We start from the raw sequence: 21,877 nt of genomic DNA on the forward strand, positions 1-21,877 counted from the left end.
GCTGCCTGACCTGTTGTGCTTTTCCAGCACTACACTCCCAATTATAAACGATCCTTCCACATCCGACGCAGCACACAATATAACCAGGTGGGGACCCAGAGAACTGTTTCATTGGCTTCATTGACAGTTATAACCACACATCTGATCATAGAACATAGAAAAGTACAGCACAGAACAGACCCTTCGACCCATGATGTTGTGCTGAGGATTATTCCTAATTTAAAATAAAATAACCTAACCTATGCACCCCTTAATTCATTGCTGTCCATGTGCATGTCCAGTAGTCGCTTCAATGTCCCTAATAACTTTTCTTCCACTACCACCGCTGGCAACGCATTCCATGCATTCACTCTCTGTGTAAAGAATCTAACTCTGACACCTCCTCTTTACCTTCCTCCTAATATCTTAAAATTATGACCCTTCGTGCCAGTCAATCTTGCCCTGGGGAAAGGTCTCTGGCTATTGACTCTATCATTATCTTGTATACTTCAATCAGGTCACCTCTCTTCCTCCTTTCCTCCAGAGAGAAAAGTCCGAGTTTTTTCAACCTCTCTTCGTAAGACAAGCCCTCCAGTCAAGGCAGCATCCTGGTGAACCTTCTTTGCACCCTCTCCAAAGCCTCCGTGTCTTCCCTATAATAGGGCGACCAGAACTGAACACAATATTCCAAGTGTGGTCTCACCAGGGTCTTGAAGAGCTGCAGCAAAACCTCGCGGCTCTTAAACCCGATCCCCCTGTTAATGAAAGCCAAAACATCATGTGCTTTCTTAACAACCCTATCCACTTGGGTGGCAACTTTGAGGGATCTATGCACTTGAACACCAAGATCCCTTTGTTCCTCCACACTGCCAAGAATCCTGTTTTTAATCCTATATTCAGCATTCAAGTTCAACCTTTCAAAATGTATCACTTCGCATTTATTCAGGTTGAACTCCATCTGCCATTTCTCAGCCCAGCTCTGCATCCTGTCTGTGTTGCGCTGCAGCCTGCAATGGCCCTCCATACTATCAACGGCATGTCCAACCTTTGTGTCATTGGCAAATTTACTAACCCACCCTCAACCTCCTCATGCAAGTCATTTATAAAAACTACAAAAAGCAGAGGCCCAAGAACAGAAACTTGCGGGACACCACTCACCATTGACCTCCAGGCAGAATACTTTCCATCTACAACCACTCTCTGCCTTCTGTAAGCCAAGCAATTTTGAATCCAGATAGCCAAATCTCCCTGTATCCCACACCTCCTGACTTTATGAATGAGCCTACGATGGGGAACCTTATCAAATGCCTTGCTGAAGTCCATATACATCCACTCTCGACCTTCATTGACTTGTCTCATCACCTCCTCAAAGGACTCAATAAGATTTGTGAGGCAAGACCTGCCCCTCACAAAACCATGCTGACTGCCTTTAACCACGCTATACTTTTGCAAATAGTCATAAATCCTGTCCCTTGGAATTCTTTCCAAAACCGGCTGACCACAAACGTAAGACTGACTGGTCTGTAATTGCTAGGGATTTCCCTATTTTCCTTCTTGGAAAGAGGAACAACATTTGCCTCTCTCCAAACCTCCGGTATGACTCCTGTGGAGAGTGAGGAAGCAAAGATCTTCACCAGCAGCTTAGCAACCTCCTTTCTCACTTCCCGGAGCAACCTAGGATAAACCTGGGGACTTATCAATCTTAATGTTTGCCAAAATTTCCAGCACATCAACTTCATCAATCTTGATCTGTTCAAGCCTGTTTCCCAGCTCCTCAAAGTTCTCATTCACAACAGGGTCCCTTTCCTTGGTGAAAACCAAAGCAAAAAACTCATTTAGTGCTTCCCCTATCTGCTCAGACTTCACGCACATATTCCCTACGCTATCGCTGACCGGCCCTACATTCTCCCTGATCATTCTCTTATTCCTCACATATGAATAAAATGCCTTTGGGTTCTCCATAATCCTTCCTGCCAAGCCTTTTTCGTGCCCCGTCCTGGCTCTCCTCAGTACATTTCTAAGTTCCTTTCTAGTAAGCCTGTAATCCTTTAAAGCTGTGCCAGATCTTTGCTTCCTCCACCTTACATAAGTTGCCTTTTTCCTTTTGATGTGAAGCTCGTCTGTTCTTATCATCCAAGGCTCCTTAATCTTACCCTTTCTTGCCTGTCTCAGAGGACCAAACTTGTGCATCACTTGCAACATCTGCTCCTTAGGGGAGCAGAAAGGGTCTGTTGTGCCCTTTCTGTGGAACATTTGCTCCCAATCTGTACTTCCCAACTCCTGTCTGATAGCATCATAATTTCCTTTTCCCCAATTAAATATCTTCCCTTGGTAACTGCTCCTTTCTTTCTCCAAGGCTATGGTAAATGTGAGGCAGTTGTGGTCACTGTCACCAAAGTGTTCTCCCACCGCGAGACCTGACACCTGTCCTGGCTCATTGCCGAGCACCAAATCCAAAGTGGCCTCTCCTCTCGTCGGTCTGTCTACATACTGAGTAAGGAAACCCTCCTGAACACACCTGACAAAAACGGCTCCATCCAAACCATCTGCAATAAGGAGGTTCCAGTCAATATTGGGAAAGTTGAAGTAACCCATAACAATAACCCTGCTACATCTGCATTTTTCCAAAATTTGCCAGCCTATGAGTTCTTCAATCTCCCTACTGCTATTAGGGGCTCTGTAGAAAACCCCCAATGAGGTGGCTGCTCCGTTGCTGTTCCTAACTTCCACCCATACTGACTCAGTAGATAAATCTTCCTCAAAAACCTTCCTTTCTGTAGCTGTGATGGCACAGATCAATAGAAAATCTGTCATTCTTCTTACAGGTGGGAAATATTAAATGTTCAGTGTTTATCTTTGTTTAAATCTTGTGTGTACACTTACTATTCTTTAACACTTTTTATTGAGAACAGAGCCTAAGTAGTTAGATGTAATTGTTCACTTGGCTAATAGGGGGCAATGTGGGACAAGTTTCTGATTTGGCTGTTCTCAACCCTGTCAACACCTTGTGATATAACAATCATAAAATCAACAAAACTGAGCACAGCCATATGCAATGTGCAAATAATGGGTAAAAGGTCGATCCTAGTGTGCTTGTAATGCAGTCATAGTGTCCCTATCTCCGAACCAGGAGTCATAGAGTTAGACAGCACAAAAACAGAATCTTTGGTCCAACTCATCTACACCGACCAGATATTTTAAACTGACTTAGTCCCATTTGCCAGCATTGGCCCATATGCCTCTAAACTCTTCCTATTCATATACCCATCCAGACGCCTTTAAAATGTTGTAATTGTACCAGCCTCTGCCAGCTCTTCCGGCAGCTCATTCCATACACTCACTACCCTCTGCGTGAAAATGTTGTCCCTCAGGTCCGTTTTACATCTTTCCCCTCTCACCTTAAACTTACACCTTCTAGTTTTGGACTTCCCTACCCTTGGCTATTCACTCTATCAATGCCCCTCATGATTTTATAAACTTCTATAAGGTCACAGTCCCATCTGCTCCAGAGTTCTGTAATAGCATTCCTGAACAGGTTGATTAGAAAATAAAACTAAAAATCAATTCTAGTGCGCTTGTAGTTTCATCGTATGTCCCTACCTCTGAGCCTGGAGACCCAGATTCAAGTTCCATCTGCTCCAGAGGTCTGTAATAACATTTTGGAACAACTTAATAAGAAACTTATAAAATTTGATTTTATACCATCAAAGACTTTCCAGATTTCAGGTATCCACTGATGCACTATCAACAGGACCACAGTAATTTTACTCATTTACATCTTCAAATAAGATTTTATTTTTAACTCCAGTTGCTCAACAAAGAAATGTTAAACCTTCATTAATTGTTGATCAGACTGTAGTACGACTATTGCGTCTAACTCCAGACTTTAACATAGAAAGGATATCCCACTCCTGGGCAGCTTCTTGGTAAACACAGGCATGGTCCCAGGAAGTCTCCCTGTAAACAAAGTTAAAAATCACACAACACCAGGTTATAGTCCAACAAGTTTATTTGGAAACATTAGCTTTTGGAGTGCTTCTCCTTCATCAGGTGCTTCCAAATAAACCTGTTGGACTATAACCTGGGTTGTGTGATTTTTAACTGTGTACACCCCAGTCCAACACTGGCATCTCCAAATCATTCCTGTAAACACTGACCCTTCCCCATGCAGCCTTCCCGTAAATGCAGGCCTGCTCCTAGTTAGTCCCTTTTAACTCAGGTCTGCTCCCAAGAAGTTTCCCATTGTATACAGGCCTTCTCCCGGATGGGGGGGGCGGGAGGGTGTTCCCTGTAAAGGTGACATAGGACAACATATACTGTCTCAATATAAAAGGTTAGGCTGTGTACACTGTCTCAATGTAAGAGGTTAGGCTGTGTGCACTGTCTCAGTGTGAGAGACTAGTCTGTATACACTGTGTCAGTGTGTGGGGCTATCCTACGTGTGTGTGTGTGTGCGCGCACACACAGGGTGTATGTGTGTGTAAGTGTGTGGGTTTGTAAAACACAAGAAATAATTGATTTCAGGCAATGATAAGGTGGATGTAGGGAAGATTATTCCTCTTCTGGGAGGATGAAGGACAAGGGGTTACTGTTTAAAAATCAGCAATTGCCCATTTAAGGCAAAGATGAAGAGAAATATTTTCTGTCAAAGGGTCATGTGTGTTTGAAACTCTCTGCCTCAAAATGCAAGAGAAGCAGAGTCTTTAAATATTTTTAAGTCCGAGGTGGATAGAAGTTTAATTAGCAAGGTGGTGAGAGTTTGTGGAAATGTGGAGTAATCAGGTCAGCTGCGATCTTACTGAAAGGGTGCAGGCCCAAGGTGATGAATTACTTACTCATCCTCCTTATTTTGCCTTGGGCTCACATGTGCTATATAGTTGACCCTGGAAGGTTGGGGAGAGTGAGAGGATACGATTTCATTTCATGGGTCATGGAGTCTCATTTCTAAGGTCATGGAGTTATAGACCAGTACAGCAGGAAACAGAGCCTTCAGTTCAACTCGTCCATCCAAACAGACATCCTAAATTAATCTAATCCCATTTGCCAGCATTTGGCCCATATCGCTCTAAACCCTTCCTATTCATATACCCATCCAGATGCCTTTTAAATGCTGTATTTGTACAAACTTCCACCTCCTCCTTTGGCACCATCTTCTTTGTGAAAAAGTTGCTGATTAGGTCCATTTTAAATCTTTCCACTCTCACCTTTAAACCTATGCCTTCTAGTTTCAGACAGGCCCACCCTGGGGAAAAGACCAGGGCTGTTCACCCTACCCATGCCCCTCAAGATTTTATGAACCTCTATAAGGTCACCCCTCAGCCCCTGACATGCCAGAGAAAATAGCCCCAGCCTATTCAGCCTCTCCCTATAGCTCAAAACCTCCAAACCTGGCAGCATCGTTGTACATCTTTTCTGAACTGGTAAGATTGGGTGATGTTGGAAATGGGGTCAAAAAGTATGGCACTGGAAAAGCACAGTCAGTCAGGCAGCATCTGAGGAGCCGGTGAGTTGATGTTTTGGTCATAAGCCCTTCATCAGGAACGCACCACACTTTTCGATTCTGACTCTCCAACATCTGCAGTCCTCACTTTCTCCTAGATGCAAGAAACGGCATTGGGTCCTGCTCCTTATGGGATTCTATGTGGCCAACCCAGCTGCAGTGTAGACAGAATTAGGATCCTTATGATGGACATGATTCTCTGTGTAGAGTTGAAAATGTGTTGCTGGAAACCCTGAGTACCTGAGCGGGTTATACCTGCAGTCAGGTGAGGAACTAAAATCCCTGAACTGACAAATCCTCTCCCCCCGTATCCTGTTATGGAGATTAGGGAAAAGGATGAGAAAATCCCAGGAATATTAATGCAAGAAATTCCAAAGTTCCCAGAACAAAGTAATTTCCTGAACTTGGGCAGGATTGCTCCCAGACACAGAAAGAAGCAGCGACACCCAGTGGTGGCAGTGCTTGGCTGCAGTCACTCAGACTGGGAGTTTAAGCTGAATATAATGCCAGAGAGCTGAGGTAGAGGGAGAGGGGATGGATCCTGATACATACAGGGTAAAGGGCAGACAAAGGGCGTTCATTACAAGAGGATGTCAGTTCAGAAGTAATTATACATTGGTAAGGTTGCAACTGGAGTATTGTGCATTTTGGGTTTCCTCATATAAGAAATGATATACTTGCAGTGGAGGTTCACTCGACTGATACCAGGGATACAAAGTTAAAAATCACACAACACCAGGTTATAGTCCAACAGGTTTGGAAGATTTGAGCTATATGGTAAGGCTGAATAGCTTGGGGCTACTTTTCCTGGAGATTCAGAGGCTGAGGGTTTAGGAAGTCATGAGGGACATGGATAGCGTGAATAATCAAGATCTTTTCCCAGGGTGGGGTGTCCAAAACTAGAGGGCATAACTTTAAAGTTAGAGGGGAAAGATATAAAAGGGGCAACTTTTCATGCAAAGAGTGATGTGCGGATAGAACGAGCTGCCAGAGGATGTGGTGGAGGCTAGTATGAATACAACATTTTATAGGCATCTGGATGGTTATATGAATAGGAAGGGTTTAGAGGCATATGGGTAAGGGCTGGCAAATGGGACTAGATTTATATAGGATATATGGTCATCATGGATGTGTTTTACCAAATAATCTGCTTCCGTGCTGTATATCTCTATGACTTTAAGAGATCAGATTGAAATGTACAGAATTCTAGCAGGGCTGGACAGACAAGATGCAGGGAGGATGTTTTCCCTTATTGTGGAGTCTAGAACCAGGGGACACAGTCTTAGGATAGAGGATAGACCACTTAGGACTGAGATGAAGAAACATTTCTTCACTCAGAGGGGTAGTGAGCCTGTGGAATTCTCTACCACACAAAGCTGTGGAGGCAGTCACTGGGTAGACTAAAAAAAAAGGTAAATGCTTAACTTTTAAAAGCATCAAGCCTTCTGCCTGCTATACCCCCACCCCCTCCTCTCCACCTCCTATCCCCTTCCTCTCCACCCATGCCCTCCTATCCAATCATCCCTACCAATTGCCCACCCCTCCTATCCCTCATCTCCTCCTAACTGCCAACCCCTCCCATCCATCCCTCTCTTCCTATCCCCCACCCCCTCCATTACACCCTATATTTCCTCCTATCCATCTTCCATTCCTCCACTATCCTCCCTCCATCCTCTCCTATCCCCCATCTCTGTCAATATTCTTCCTGCATTCCCCCTCCCATTCCCTCCTCTTATATTCTTCCCACCTCCATTGCCCCTTCTAATCCCTCCGATCCCTCTCTATTCCCTTCATCTCTGTTATTTGCCCTCTCTATCCCCATTGTATTCTCCTTCCTATTCCCCTCCTATTTCCCCTCTCTAATCCCTTCATTCTTCTCCCATTTCCCCTGACAATCCTGTCTATCCTCTATTACTTCTATTCCCCCTGCCATTTCACTCCTACCACCCTTCCATATCCTCCTCCTAGTCCCTACATTATCTACCTCTGTTCCTCCACTCCAACCCCATGCTGTCCCCTCTCCCCTATTCCGCTTCCTGGTTGCTGTCAATGTAACTTTCTGGATGACAGCCTCTGATTGGCTGTTGATGATGTCACCATCACTACTGCCTCCCCAGGTCCTAGTCACTACACCCCAACATTCTGCACTACACCACCTGGCATTTCCCCCCCTACCCCCACACATATACTACCCAACCCTCATATCTCCACACATACACTCCCCTACCCTCCAACACCTTCCTCACCCATCACACCCCCTCACAAACACATGCCAACACACACACACACACATTTCCCCACCACAAATACATTCCCAGCACCGCACTCCACCCCCCCCACACACTACCCGCCCATTACACACCCACATTCTCCACCCTCACACCCACCCATATACACACCCTCCCACACACACACACTCACATTCCCCCCAATCACACACAACCCCCACGCTTCCCCCCCCCCCACACACACACGTCACTCCTAACAGATATGCCCCTGTCACCTCCCTCCCCCCCCCCCCAGCTGACTGCAGATCCTTGCCCCTGCCGTCCCCCTAGCCCGGGCAGCCCCATCCCCAGTTCCTCCCGCTACCTCTGTCTCTATTTTTGCACAAGAGGCCGCCCGGGTACATTCCAGGGGGATTTGCATTGAGCTGTCGCCTCAGAGGAGCGGGGGCTGGGAATGTTGCTGTGAGTCAGTCACTGCTGCAATGAGCCGGGGATTGCTGTGTGTCTGCATCAGTCAGTCTTCATTGTGCATTCATCCTGCCGCCTGGCTCTGCTCCCCCACCCCCAGCCCCCCGCAACCCTTACTCCTCCTCCCTCCCTCCCTCTGTCTCTCTCTCTCTGCAATCTCCAATGCCTCCTTCTCTCTTTGATGAACGGCTGGTGGTTCAGGTACTGCAAAGGCCCCGGACACTGGCACTGCATCTCAACAAGACAGCACGTGTGGGGAGGACCCATCTGTCCCCCAGCCTGGACAGCCCTGAGATTACAGACCAGGTTCTGGGGCTGGAGAAGGCACAGGCACTGGCTGAGAGCAGCAGGCAGTTCAGCCCAAAGTCAGTGGATAGCCCTCCACTGGATATTAGGGTCTCCGTGGGCCTGCCCCCACAAGACGTGGACAGCTTGCAGCTCTCCTTCAGGTCCCTGAGGAAGGCTTCCTTGGTTGGTCAGCAGCCCGGCCTGAGGGAGAGGGACAGTCCTTTGGAGGAGAGGCACGGGGCATCCCAAGCGCGTGGGGGTGCCTGCCTGCCTAGCCCCATGCCGTCCTGCCTCAGTGCCATGAAGCCTCTGAGGGGCAGCTGCTGGGGCTGCTGGAAGTTGGTGAGCCGTGATGAGCCGGTCTCCAGCTCCTGCCTGTCGTGCAGAGCTGGCCTCAGGACCCTGGGATGTGGGCCAGCTCTCCGGAGAGTGGGCTGCTTGCCAAGCCTGCGGGCCATCAGCTGCCTCACCTGTGACCCCTCCCTAAGGTCTGTCAGCTCCTCCTGCAGTTTCTGCAGCAGCGACCCCATAGTGACCTTCAACCCCCGGGGCTCCAAGGCCAGCAAGGTGGAGGAGGCAGATGACAAGAAGGAGGAGGATGACTACAATGCCCACACCATCTGGCCAGAGGAGCTGGCCAAGAAGATGGGCAGCACCAAGGTCCAGCAGCAATCAGCTGTTATCCTGGACTGTCGCAATCTGGTGGAATTCACGAAGAGCCAACTGCAGGGTGCCATGAGGATCGGCTGGTCAGAGGGCCCAGGGAGGGGTGTGCCCGACCATGGGGGGCTGACCGTTTTTGATCTCCTCTCCAAGAACCAAGAGGCCAAGCCGCCGTGTGGAACATCCTGGCACCAGCAGGCCAGCAGCTCCAAGCCAAGAGTCCGGAATCCCAACAGATCCCTCACTCCACAGTCTCTCCACTTGATCCTGGATTCAATCCACAGGGAGGATCGGGACGGGCGAGGTAAGGATTGTCCAGTCAGTCTTAATTTCTACGGAGTTCTTGTGTATGTTGATGAGATGTTCTGCACAGCCTTGTTGGATGGAGGGGGAAGTGTCTGTGTGTGTGTGTCTGTGTGTGTATGTGTGTGTGTGTGTGTGTACACGTACTCATTCATGTTATTAAGAAGGCAAATAGAATGGTGTCCTTCATTGCTAGTGGGATGAAGTTTAAAAACAGGAAAGTTATGTTGAAGCTGTGTAGGGTGCTGGTGAGGCCACACCTGGAGTACTGTGTACAGTTTCAGTCTCCTTACTTGAGAAAGGATGTACAGTACTGGGACTGGAGGAGGTTTGCTAGATTAATTCTGGAATTGTAATGGTTGGTTTATGAGGACAGATTAAGTAGACTGGGACTATGCTTATTGGAATTTAGAAGAATGGGGGGGGGGGGGGTCTTATAGAAACATATAAAATTATGAAGGGAATAGATACAATAGAAGCAGGGAGGATGTTTCCACTGGCAGGTGAAACTCGACCTAGGGGCATAGCCTCAAAATAAGGCAGAGCAGATTTCAAATTGAATTAATGAGGAACTTCTTCACCCAAAGGGTTATGAATCTATGGAATTCCAGTGAAGCAGTAGAGGCTACCTCAGTGAATGTTTTTCCAAGTGAAATAGATTTTTGAACAGTAAATTGAAAAATTGGAGATGTAGTGGACAGCCAAGAAGGTAACCTCAGAGTACAACACGATCTTGATCAGATGGGCCAATGGGCCAAGGAGTGGCAGATGGAGTTTTGTTTAGATAAATGTGAGGTGCGGCATTTTGAAAAGGAAATCAGAGCAGGACTTATACACTTAATGGTAAGGTCCTGGGGAGTGGTGCTGAACAGAGACCATTGGGTGCAGGCTCATAGTTCCTTGAAAGTGGGGTTGCAGGTGATAGTGAAGAAGGCATTTGGTATGCTTACCTTTATTGGTTAGTGCATTGAGTATAGGAGTTGGGAGGTCATGTACAGGACATTGGTTTGGCCACGTTTGGAATGTTGCATGCAACTCTTGTCTCCCTCCGAAAGGAAGGATGTTGTGAAACCTGAGCAGGTTTAGAAAAGATTTACAAGGATGTTGCCAGGACTGGAAGGTTTGAGGTATAGGGAAAGGCTGAATAGACTAGGTCTATTTTCCCTGGAGTGACAGAGGCTGAGGTGTGACCTTACAGAGGTTTATAAAACCATGAGGGCCATTGATAAGGTAAATAGGCAAAATCTTTTCCCCTGGATGGGAGAGTCCAAAACTAAAGGGCATAGGTTTAATGTGAGAGGGGAAAGATTTCAAAAGGACCAAAGGGGCAACTTTTTCACACAGAGGGTGGTGCATGTATGGAATATGCTGACAGAGGAAGAGGTGGAGGCTGGTGCGATAACAACATTTAAAAGGTATCCAGATGGTATCACGAACAGGAAAGATTTAGTGGGATATGAGCCAAATGCTGGCAAATGGGACTAGATTTATATAGGATATCTCGTCAACATGGATGAGTTGGACCGAAGGGTTTATTTCTGTTCTGTATATGTCTATAACTCTAAAGGAATTAAGGGTTGGGGTGAGGGGTGGGTAAGTGGAGACCTGAGTCCACACGAAGATCAGCCATGATCTTATTGAATGGTGGAGCTGGCTAATGGCCTAATGGCCAAATGGCCTAACGCTGCTCCTATTTTTTATGTTTTTGTGTATTTAACTGTGTGTGTGTGTCTATAACTATGTATGTATGTGCATATGTAACTATGTATGTGTGAACGTATATTGTGTTAGATTGTATGTGTGTATGTATGTATGCATATGTGTGTGTGTGAGAGAGAGTGTGTGCGTGATGAGTGTTTGTGCATGTGTGTTTACATGTGTGAGGGTGGATGTGTGTGTAAGCGTTTGTAAGAGTGTGTGTATGTATATGCATGTGAGAGAGAGAGAGATACTATGTATGGGGTGGCAGGGCTCTGCTACAGCTCAGGACAGATTGCAGTCCACTCCAACTGCCCATCTCAGACAACAAGGACATGAATCCACCACCCCTTTTTCCCCAGTGGGTGATTAAAGAACACATGAGGGATTAGCAGACCTCGTACTTGGTTCTTACTTCATAAGAGCTGAAAATGTGTTGCTGGAAAAGCGCAGCAGGTCAGGCAGCATCCAAGGAGCAGGAGAATCGACGTTTCGGGCATGAGCCCTTCTTCAGGAATGAGGAAAGTGAACCAAGCAGGCTAAGATAAAAGGTAGGGAGGAGGGACTTGGGGGAGGGGCATTAGAAATGTGATAGGTGGAAGGAGGTCAAGGTGAGGGTGATAGGCCGGAGTGGGGTGGGGGCGGAGAGGTCAGGAAGAAGATTGCAGGTTAGGAAGGTGGTGCTGAGTTCGAGGGATTTGACTGAGACAAGGTGGGGGAGGGGAAATGAGGAAACTGGAGAAATCTGAGTTCATCCCTTGTGGTTGGAGGGTTCTTAGGCGGAAGATGAGATGCTCTTCCTCCAGGCGTCGTGTTGCCATGGTCTGGCGATGGAGGAGTCCAAGGACCTGCATGTCCTTGGTGGAGTGGGAGGGGGAGTTAAAGTGTTGAGCCATGGGGTAATTGAGTTGGTTGGTCCGGGTGTCCCAGAGGTGTTTTCTGAAACGTTCCACAAGTAGGCGGCCTGTCTCCCCAATATAGAGGAGGCCACATCGGGTGCAGCGGATGCTGTAAATGATGTGTGTGGAGGTGCAGATAAATCTATGGCGGATATGGAAGGATCCCTTGGGGCCTTGGAGGGAAGTAAGGGGGGGACCATCCATTCCCAACATCAGGATAAGAGAAATTGCCATCTGGATACTGGAGCTAATCCCTGGTGGGCCTATGCCCCCTTCTCAATTCTGAATGTTGTAAATATGTGAGACTGATGCCAGAACCATATTGAGCACACCTTTACCCTCCTCAACCATTCCTGAGCCCTCCTGAGACTGCCCTCCACTATCTATTATCCTATCCTCCCCCATGCTTTTGGATTTTTTCAGAAAAACAGCAGGAAGGGAAGGGTAGTGGACTGGTTTGTTAATATAAGATGGAATCAATACATTAGCAAGAAATTATCTTGGATCAGAAATGTAAAATCCACAATGGTTGAGGTAAGAAATAAAGAGGGGAAGAAAACCCTCATGGGCGTAGTCTGTAATCCCCCTGAAAGTAGCTATGCTGCAGACGAGAGAATAAATCAGGAAATAACGAGGGCCGTAACAAAGGCAGCAGTTAATCTTCATGTAGGTTGGGAACATCAAATTGCAGAGGTAGCCATAACACAAAATTTAGAGTGTTTTCAGGGTGGTTTCTCAGAACTGTGTTGTGGATCCAACCAGGGTAAGATTATTTTGGAGATGGTAATATGTAATGAAGCACAGTTGGTAAGTGATGCCAGGGTAAAAAATCCCCAAAGAAACAATGATCATAACGTGCTAGAAGTTTGCATTGAGTTTCAGAGAGAGAAACCTGGGCCAGAAGCAACTGTATTAGTGGTGCTGGAAGAGCACAGCAGTTCAGGCAGCATCCAGCGAGCAGCGAAATCAACGTTTCGGGCAAAAGCCCTTCATCAGGAATAAAGGCAGTGAGCCTGCAGCATGGAGAGATAAGCTAGAGGAGGGTGGGGGTGGGGAGAGAGTAGCATAGAGTACAATGGGTGAGTGGGGGAGGAGATGAAGGTGATAGGTCAAAGAGAAGAGGGTGGAGTGGATAGGTGGAAAAGAAGATAGGCAGGTCGGACAAGTCAAGGAGACAGTAAGTGAGCTGGAAGTTTGAAACTAGGATGAGGTGGGGGAAGGGGAAATGAGGAAGCTGTTGAAGTCCACATTGATGCCCTGGGGTTGAAGTGTTCCGAGGCGGAAGATGAGGCGTTCTTCCTCCAGGCGTCTGGTGGTGAGGGAGCGGCGGTGAAGGAGGCCCAGGACCTCCATGTCCTCGGCAGAGTGGGAGGGGGAGTTGAAATGTTGGGCCACGGGGCGGTTTGGTTGATTGGTGCGGGTGTCTCGGAGATGTTCCCTAAAGCGCTCTGCTAGGAGGCGCCCAGTCTCCCCAATGTAGAGGAGACCACATCGGGAGCAACGGATACAATAAATGATATTGGTGGATGTGCAGGTGAAACTTTGATGGATGTGGAAGGCTCCTTTAGGGCCTTGGATAGAGGTGAGGGAGGAGGTGTGGGCACAGGTTTTACAGTTCCTGCGGTGGCAGGGGAAAGTGCCAGAATGGGAGGGTGGGTCGTAGGGGGGTGTGGACCTGACCAGGTAGTCACGGAGGGAACGGTCTTTGCGGAAGGCGGAAAGGGGTGGGGAGGGAAATATATCCCTGGTGGTGGGGTCTTTTTGGAGGTGGCGGAAATGTCGGTGGATGATTTGGTTGATGCGAAGGTTTGTAGGGTGGAAGGTGAGCACCAGGGGCGTTCTGTCCTTGTTACGGTTGGAGGGGTGGGGTCTGAGGGCGGAGGTGCGGGATGTGGACGAGATGCGTTGGAGGGCGTCTTTAACCACGTGGGAAGGGAAATTGCGGTCTCTAAAGAAGGAGGCCATCTGGTGTGTCCTATGGTGGAACTTGTCCTCCTGGGAGCAGATACGGCGGAGGTGGAGAAATTGGGAATACGGGATGGCATTTTTGCAAGAGATAGGGTGGGAAGAGGTGTAATCCAGGTAGCTATGGGAGTCAGTGGGTTTGTAAAAAATGTCAGTGTCAAGTCGGTCGTCACTAATGGAGATGGAGAGGTCCATGTCAAACTAAAGACAGTTGATGGAAAAATGTTTAAGTGGTTCTGGACTCACAACAAAGATATATCCCGGAGAGGAAGAAGGATTCTGCGAAGGGGATAAATTGGCATGGTTAACCAGGGAAGTTAAAGATAGCATCAAATTGAAATTTAAAAAACTTGCCAAGACTGACTATAAGGCAAAGGATTGAGAAGTAACAAAATGTGACCAAAAATTTGAAAAAGAGGGAGAAAACCAACTTTGAGATTAAACTAGCAAGTAAATTGAAAAAGGATAGTAGATTTTTAATCTTTAAATTATAAAAGGGACAAAGTGAACATAAGCCCCTCAGAGAATAAGGCTGAGGCAATAGTAATGGGGAACCAGGAAATTGCAGCGGGGTTGAATAAATATTTTGTATCAGTCTTCACTGTAGAAGACGTTAGAAAACATTTGTAGGGTTCTTGTGGTTCAGTGGTAATGTCCCTACCTTTGAACCAGGAAGCCCATGTTCAAGTCCCACTTGCTCCAGAGGTATTTGATAACATCTCTGAATAAAATACCTAGAAGACATTAGTGGCATTCCAAAAATACTAAATAATCAAGGGGCAAGAGGAGATAAATGCAATAATTATCACTGTAGAAAACATACCAGGGAAACTAATCAGGGTGAAGGCTGATAGGTACTTGGATGTGATAAGGTGCATCCTAAGATATTAAAGGAAATAGCTACAGAAATAGTGGATGCACTGGTCATAATCTTCTAAGAATGCTTAGGTTCTGAAAAAGTCCCCAAGGTTGGAAAAGCGCCAGGATTCAGTGGGTGAATCTCTTGTTGCAGATAATAAGTTTCACCCTTTGTCCCAATCCTGGGGGTACTTGTTTACAATATGATTTACTCCTGTTTTTGAGAATCTGATGCTATTTCTCCAAAGTTCCCTGTGTTTGTGAATGATACACAGTCAGCTTCGACTGTTTTCGACCCAAACTGCTGATGACGTCCAGGAAAACTTTCAACATAAAGTTCAAACCCTGATCAGATTTTTCCTCAGTTGGTAGTCCACAACAAGTAAAAAAACACATTTAAACTTTTCACTATTACCCAAGCTCTAGTTGTCCTTAAAAGAAGAGTTTCTGGAAAACAGGTTCTCATGTCTATAACTATGTCCATAACTGGAGAGAAGAAGGCTAAGAGGGGATTTAATAGAGACATCCAAGATGATCAGAGGATTAGATAGGATGGACAGTGAGAGTCTTTTTCCTAGGATGATGATGTTGGCTTGTATGAGGGGACATAGGGTGGCACGGTGGCTCAGTGGTTTGCACTGCTGCCTCACAGCACCAGGGTCCCAGGTTCGATTTCAGCCTCGGACAACTGTCTGTGTGGAGTTTGCACATTCTCCCTGTGTCTGCGTGAGTTTCCTCTGGGTGATCCGGTTTCCTCCCTCAGTCCAAAGACTTGCAGGTCAGGTGAATTGGCCATGCTAAATTGCCCATAGTGTTAGGTGCATTTGTCAGAAGGAAATGGGTCTGGGTGGGTTACTCTTTGGAGGGTCAGTGTGGGCTAGTTGGGCCAAATGGCCTGTTTCTACACTGTAGGGAATCTAAACTAATTATTGCAAATTGAGGGGTGATAGATTTAAGACAGATGTCAGAGGCAGGTTCTTTACTCAGAGAGTGGTAAGGGCGTGGAATGCCCTGCCTGCCAATGTAGTTAACTCAGCCACATTAGGGGCATTTAAACAGTTCTTGGATAAGAACATGGATGATGATGGGATAGTGTAGGGTGAGAGAGATTAGATTCGATGGGTTTGATTATTTCACAGGTCAGCATAACATCAAGAGCTGAAGGGCCTACTCTGCGGTGGATTGAGACCTTGGAGTGCAGGTTCACAGCTCCTTGAAAGTGGAGTCGCAGGTAGGTAGGATAGTGAAGAAGGCGTTAGGTATGCTTTCCTTTATTGGTCAGAGTATTGAATACAGGAGTTGGGCGGTCATGTTGCGGCTATACAGGACATTAGTTAGGCCACTGTTGGAATATTGCGTGCAATTCTGGTCTCCTTCCTATCGGAAAGATGTTGTGAAACTTGAAAGGGTTCAGAAAAGATTTACAAGGATGTTGCCAGGGTTGGAGGATCTGAGCTACAGGGAGAGGCTGAACAGGCTGGGGCTGTTTTCCCTGGAGTGTCGGAGGCTGAGGGGTGACCTTATAGAGGTTTACAAAATTATGAGGGGCATGGTTAGGGTAAATAGGCAAAGTCTTTTCCCTGGGGTCAGGGAGTCCAGAACTAGAGGGTATAGGTTTAGGGTGAGAGAGGAAAGATATAAAAGAGACCTAAGGGGCAACTTTTTCACAGAGGTTGGTACGTGTATGGAATGAGCTGCAAGAGGATGTGGTGGAGGCTGGTACAATTGCAACATTTAAGATGGGCATTTGGATGGGTATATGAATAGGAAGGGTTTGGAGAAATATGGGCCGGGTGCTGGCAGGTGGGACTAGATTAGATTGGGATATCTGGACGGTATTGGCGGGTTGGACTGAAGGGTCTGTTTCCATGCTGTACATCTCCATGACTCTATGACTCTATGTTCTATGTACTCACAGCTGACTGAATGCTCACTCAAAACTGGTTTGGCTCTCAAAGGAGCTGGTTTAATTACATACTGAGTGATTTCCTACCACAGCGTTTACAGAATGGACCAAATCTTTATGAAGTTCTGAACAAATAAAATACCTGGTTATTAATGCCAGCGTTTTCCATATTCTTTCATCTTCTGACTTTGGAATTTCATGAGAAGCACTCTACAATATCTAGGTGGTACCACTACTCAATAAACAGTCGTCCACTCTTCCTTCTGTTTTTAGCAGCAGAGGGATCTGTAACCTGATGGACACAGATTGAGGATGATCAGGAAAAGATTCTGAGGGTAAGTGATGAGAGATTTTGATTGAGGGATATGCATTGTGATATTCTCTCTGCTCTGCTTTCCCAGAACCCGGGTATGAGAAGGAGGGTACAGCGCCCAGCTCTGTGTCAATGAGGCCACAGGACGAAGGGAAGGAGGTGTTCGAAGGGTCATATGGAGAATGTGAAGGCACACTCCCATTGACCCCTGACATTGAAAATGCCGAGCTGAGCCCCATCCTGCCGTTCCTGTACCTGGGGAATGAGCATGATGCCCAGGACCTGGTCAGGCTGCGCCAGTTAAATGTGGGATATGTCATCAATGTCACCACCCATCTTCCCCTGTACCATGCACAGACTGGCACTGTACACTACAAGAGGCTGCCAGCAACTGACAACAGCAAACAGAACCTCCGCCAGTACTTCGAGGAGGCTTTCGAATTCATTGGTGAGTGCAGAAGGCAATACACAGCTCTCTGTCCCACTGTGCTCTGTCCCACTGCGCTCTGTCTCACAGTGCTCTGTCTCACAGTGCTCTGTCCCACTGCGCTCTGTCTCACAGTGCTCTGTCTCACAGTGCTCTGTCTCACAGTGCTCTGTCCCACTGTGCTCTGTCCCACTGCGCTCTGTCCCACTGCGCTCTGTCTCACAGTGCTCTGTCTCACAGTGCTCTGTCCCACTGTGCTCTGTCCCACTGTGCTCTGTCCCACTGCGCTCTGTCCCACTGTGCTCTGTCTCACAGTGCTCTGTCACATGACACACTGTCCCATCGCGCTCTGTCCCACTGCACACTGTCCCTCCGCTCAGTGTCTCACTTCGCTCTGTCCCACTGCGCTCTGTCTCACTGTGCTCTGTCCCACTGCACACTGTCTCACAGTGCTCTGTCACATGACACACTGTCCCATCGCTCACTGTCCCACTGCGCTCTGTCCCACTGCACACTGTCCCTCCGCTCAGTGTCTCACTTCACTCTGTCACACTGTGCTCTGTCTCACTGTGCTCTGACACTCCACTCACTGTCTCATTGCACTCTGTCCCTCCGCTCACTGTCTCACTGCGCTCTGTCGCACTGCGCTCTGTCACACTGCACATTGTCCCACTGCCCTCTGTCTCACTGTGCTCTGTCACACTGAACACTGTCTCACTGTGCTCTGTCACATGACACACTGTCCCATCGCTCACTGTCTCACTGTGCACTGTTCCATCGCAGAGTCCTACTGCACTCTGCCATACTGCACACAGTCTTACTGCACTCTGCCACATTGCACACTGTCCCATCACACAGTCCAGATGCACTCTGTCACACTGTGCACTGTCTCACTGCACACTGTCCCTCCGCTCACTGTCTCACTGTGCTCTGTCACACTGCACACTGTCTCACTGTGTTCTGTCACACTGCACACTGTCCCATCGCACAGTCCTGCTGCGCTATGTCACACTGCACACTGTCTCGCTGCACACTGTCCCACTGGCCTCCACATTTTGTACAGTCTAGGTAAGGTCATTTATTGGCTGAGGGTTGCATTGAAGGAAAACTTTGTGACATTTCTCAAGCTGGTTGTGATTGGGCCTGTTGCTGTGTTTTTTTTTGGATTTTAGAGGAAGCCCACCAATGTGGCAAGGGGGTTCTAATCCACTGCCAGGCAGGAGTCTCCCGTTCTGCCACTCTGGTCATTGCCTACCTGATGAAGCACACACTGATGACCATGACAGATGCCTACAAATATGTAAAGGGCAAACGACCCATCATCTCTCCCAACCTCAACTTCATGGGGCAACTGCTGGAGTTTGAAATGGACCTGAACAAGGGGCTCACGCCCCGTATTCTCACGCCAAAACTTAGTGGACTCGAGACCGAGGTGTAAGTACCCCCCCACAGGTATCCTCCACAACATCCCCACCGTAGACCCCAACAAATTCCGGGGCTGATCAATGAACCTTAACTGGAGGCAAAACTCTCTCTCCCTCACTCTCTCTCCAACATGGATAACCAACCACCTCCCATTTCAAAGGAAACTCCTTCTCCATCTCCTGTTCCAGCCATGACACTGCGACCAGAATCTGAGAATTATTCATCTGAGCTCCAGCTGGTCAAGGGAGAACTCCTGGCTGGATTTGATTAATTGGGAGCTGGTTGAGTGAAAGAGTCATTTTATTTCATATGGGGTTCCTTTGGACTTGACTGTGGGATGGGGTTTTGTTGGAGTTATGGGTGGGAAGGTGAGGGTTAGGAACGGGATCTTTCTATTGAGACAATTACTGTGAAACTAATCAAACTGAGCCAATGTCTTGCCCAGAGGTGCGCCTGTTCATGTGGACATTGCCTGCTGGACAGGGTACAGTGGCATTGCAACCAGATGTCTGTAACCTGCACTGCCTTCCTTTGTCTTCCCCAGGCTGATGTGCCACTGGTGCCCCTACCCATCCCTGAAGTTACTCCCTCAACCGCTGCCCTGGTGCTAGGCTCCCTCCAAATAATATTTTTCTGAAGTTCCAATACACATGCCCTAACAAGGCCCCCATATCAGCAAGCAGTAGACCTCACTGTGGACTAATGTGACTTGGACCCCTATCTGTGGGGGAGTGGGACCCTCACAATTGGTGAATTGGACCCTGAAACTGGGGGAGTGGGATCATGATCAGTGGTGGCTCTGGGACCTTGACAATGGGGAAACTGAAACCCTGACAATGGGGGAGAGGGACCCTTACCATTGGTGGAACTGAGACCCTGACAATGGAGGAATGGGGGTCCCTGACAATGGGGGAATGGAAATGTGACCACTGGGGGAGTGGGTCTGTCACCAGTGGTGCACTGGGACCCTCACCAGTGAGGAATTGGAAGCCTGCCGTGCTCAGGAGAGTGTAGTGGAGGGTGAGTTGTTGGGGTGGGGGTGGGGTCACAGCCAGTAGTCCTGAGCATATCTGCCCTCAGCTTCTGTCTGACGTTCTCTGTCACCCCACATCACTATGCAGTGAGTCAGGAGTGAGACATAGCAGTGGTTTGGCCTTATATGTTGTGTATATTGCAGTAACAGTAATATCCTCGTGAGATTCTGTTCATTTCTTTTTCACACTGAGCTTCCTGTGAACAGACAGATTACCTGGCTCTCACTCCATCCTCAGACCCAGGGCTATCTGTCAGCACAAACAGCACCTCAACCATTCCCATTGGGTACAAGGAATCATTGCGGACATCTCTGGGTGATTCCTGTCCCAGGAAACATGGTCAAAACAGACAAGCTGTTGAAGCATTTTATCTTGCAATCATCAGGACACAATTGCAAGAATGCCAAATGTCAACAGGAACAATGATTTATACTGAATGAAATGTAGGAAACTGATTGGTTGGCAAGTGGATTCTATTTAGTTGAAACTTCTACAGTACATTTCATTTTCAGCCAATACACAGGTTCTATCAAGATCAAGGGTCTGTTTCTCCTGGGAGTGCGTGATGAGGGACAGTATAGACGGAGCTTCACTCTGTATCCAACCCCATGCTGTCCCTGTCCTGGGAGTGTTTGATGCGGGATATTATAGAGAGAGCTTTAAACTGTATCTAATCCTGTGAACTCCCTGTCCTGGGAGTTTTTGAGGCAGTATTTTGTACTAGTTGCCATTATTCTTCTGACTGAGTGGAACCAGACTGCTGGGGTTCATCATGAATGCAGTTATTCTAACTCCCCCATGGGTCTGAGCTGCTAATGTCGAGTGGGATGCTTGTCATTGCGTGACGTTAACTCAGATGATGTGTAACCCAGGCTGAGTGAGCACAATGTCATGGAGGCTGGGTCTGAGTGACACTGCCCACCAATGCCATGATCTACCTCCTCTTCCCCACTTAGGCATCAAGTCACAAGGTGAAGCTGCTCCCAATCATTTACCTCACACTGGAGGTCAAAGGTGAAACCATGACCTTCGCCTGTAGGTCGTGTATCTGTCTCTGTATTAATCTGTTGTCCTCTGTATTTATTTATTTGTACAGTTTTGGTGTGAAGTCTCCATCTTGCTGATTTATTAAAATTCCATTTTTAAACATTCGTTCAGGAATTTGCCTTTTTCTGGATCTCCCATTTCCTAATGCTCGAGGTCAGGGTGGGGGGGGCACAAGGGGAAGTAACAGTGTTAAATATTGATAATATTTAGAATATTGTGAACAGTTTTGGGCCCCATACCTCAGGAAGGATATACTGGCCCTAGAGTGGGTCCAGAGGAGGTTCACGAGAATGATCCCAGGAATGAAAAGCTTAACATATGAGGAACATTTGAAGATTCTGGCTCTATACTCCCTGAAATTTAGAAGGATGAGCAGGGATCTAATTGAAATATACAGAATACTGAATGGCCTTGACAGAGTGGATGTTAGGAAAATGTTTCCAGTGGTAGGAAAGACTAGGACCTAACGGCACAGACTTAGAGTAAAAGGAAGCCCCTTTACAATGGAGATGAAGAGAAACGTCTTCAGCCAGCAAGTGGTGAATCTATGGATTTCAATGACACAGAAGGCTGCAGAGGTCAGATCATTCAGTATGTTTAAGTCAGAGATAGATAGGTTCTTGAGTTTCAAGGGTTTCAAAGGTTACAGGGAGAAGACAGGAGAATGGGTTGAAGCACTTATCAGCTATGATTGAATGGTAGAGCAGAGTTAGAGTCATAGAGATGTACAGCATGGAAACAGACCCGTCGGTCCAACCCATCCTTACCGTCCAGATATCCCAACCCAATCTAGTCCCACCTGCCAGCACCCGGCCCATATCCCTCCAAACCCTTCCTAGTCATGTACCCATCCAAATGCCTTTAAATGTCGCAATT

General features: G+C 47.4%; 2 protein-coding genes across 2 annotated transcripts in view; one reads left to right on the forward strand and one right to left on the reverse strand.

The window, feature by feature from the left end:
* mark2b (MAP/microtubule affinity-regulating kinase 2b) overlaps nucleotides 1-21,877 on the reverse strand; it is a 206,176-nt gene that overhangs the window by 181,111 nt on the left and 3,188 nt on the right. Inside the window, exon 2 of the mRNA XM_072551202.1 lies at nucleotides 16,898-17,047. Within this exon, the coding sequence (XP_072407303.1) occupies nucleotides 16,898-16,924 (27 nt within the window). The 5' untranslated portion in view covers nucleotides 16,925-17,047. The remainder of the gene's footprint in view (nucleotides 1-16,897; nucleotides 17,048-21,877) is intronic.
* On the forward strand, nucleotides 8,053-21,101 carry LOC140457155 (dual specificity protein phosphatase 10-like). Its single transcript, XM_072551209.1, has 3 exons — nucleotides 8,053-9,430; nucleotides 17,157-17,516; nucleotides 18,668-21,101. The coding sequence occupies exons 1-3, from the start codon at nucleotides 8,338-8,340 to the stop codon at nucleotides 18,931-18,933; spliced, it is 1,719 nt and encodes a 572-aa protein (XP_072407310.1). The 5' UTR covers nucleotides 8,053-8,337; the 3' UTR covers nucleotides 18,934-21,101.

This window comes from Chiloscyllium punctatum, chromosome 31 (assembly GCF_047496795.1).
Source record: "Chiloscyllium punctatum isolate Juve2018m chromosome 31, sChiPun1.3, whole genome shotgun sequence".
Classification (NCBI taxonomy): Eukaryota; Metazoa; Chordata; class Chondrichthyes; order Orectolobiformes; family Hemiscylliidae; genus Chiloscyllium; species Chiloscyllium punctatum.

Bases quoted from the DNA above. Each gene is read 5' to 3' on its own strand.
- LOC140457155 (XM_072551209.1), top strand. From the start codon at position 8,338: ATGCCTCCTTCTCTCTTTGATGAACGGCTGGTGGTTCAGGTACTGCAA. The intron at 9,431-17,156 runs GTAAGGATTGTC...CTGCTTTCCCAG, and splicing joins GGAGGATCGGGACGGGCGAG to AACCCGGGTATGAGAAGGAG. The intron at 17,517-18,667 runs GTGAGTGCAGAA...TTTGGATTTTAG, and splicing joins GGAGGCTTTCGAATTCATTG to AGGAAGCCCACCAATGTGGC.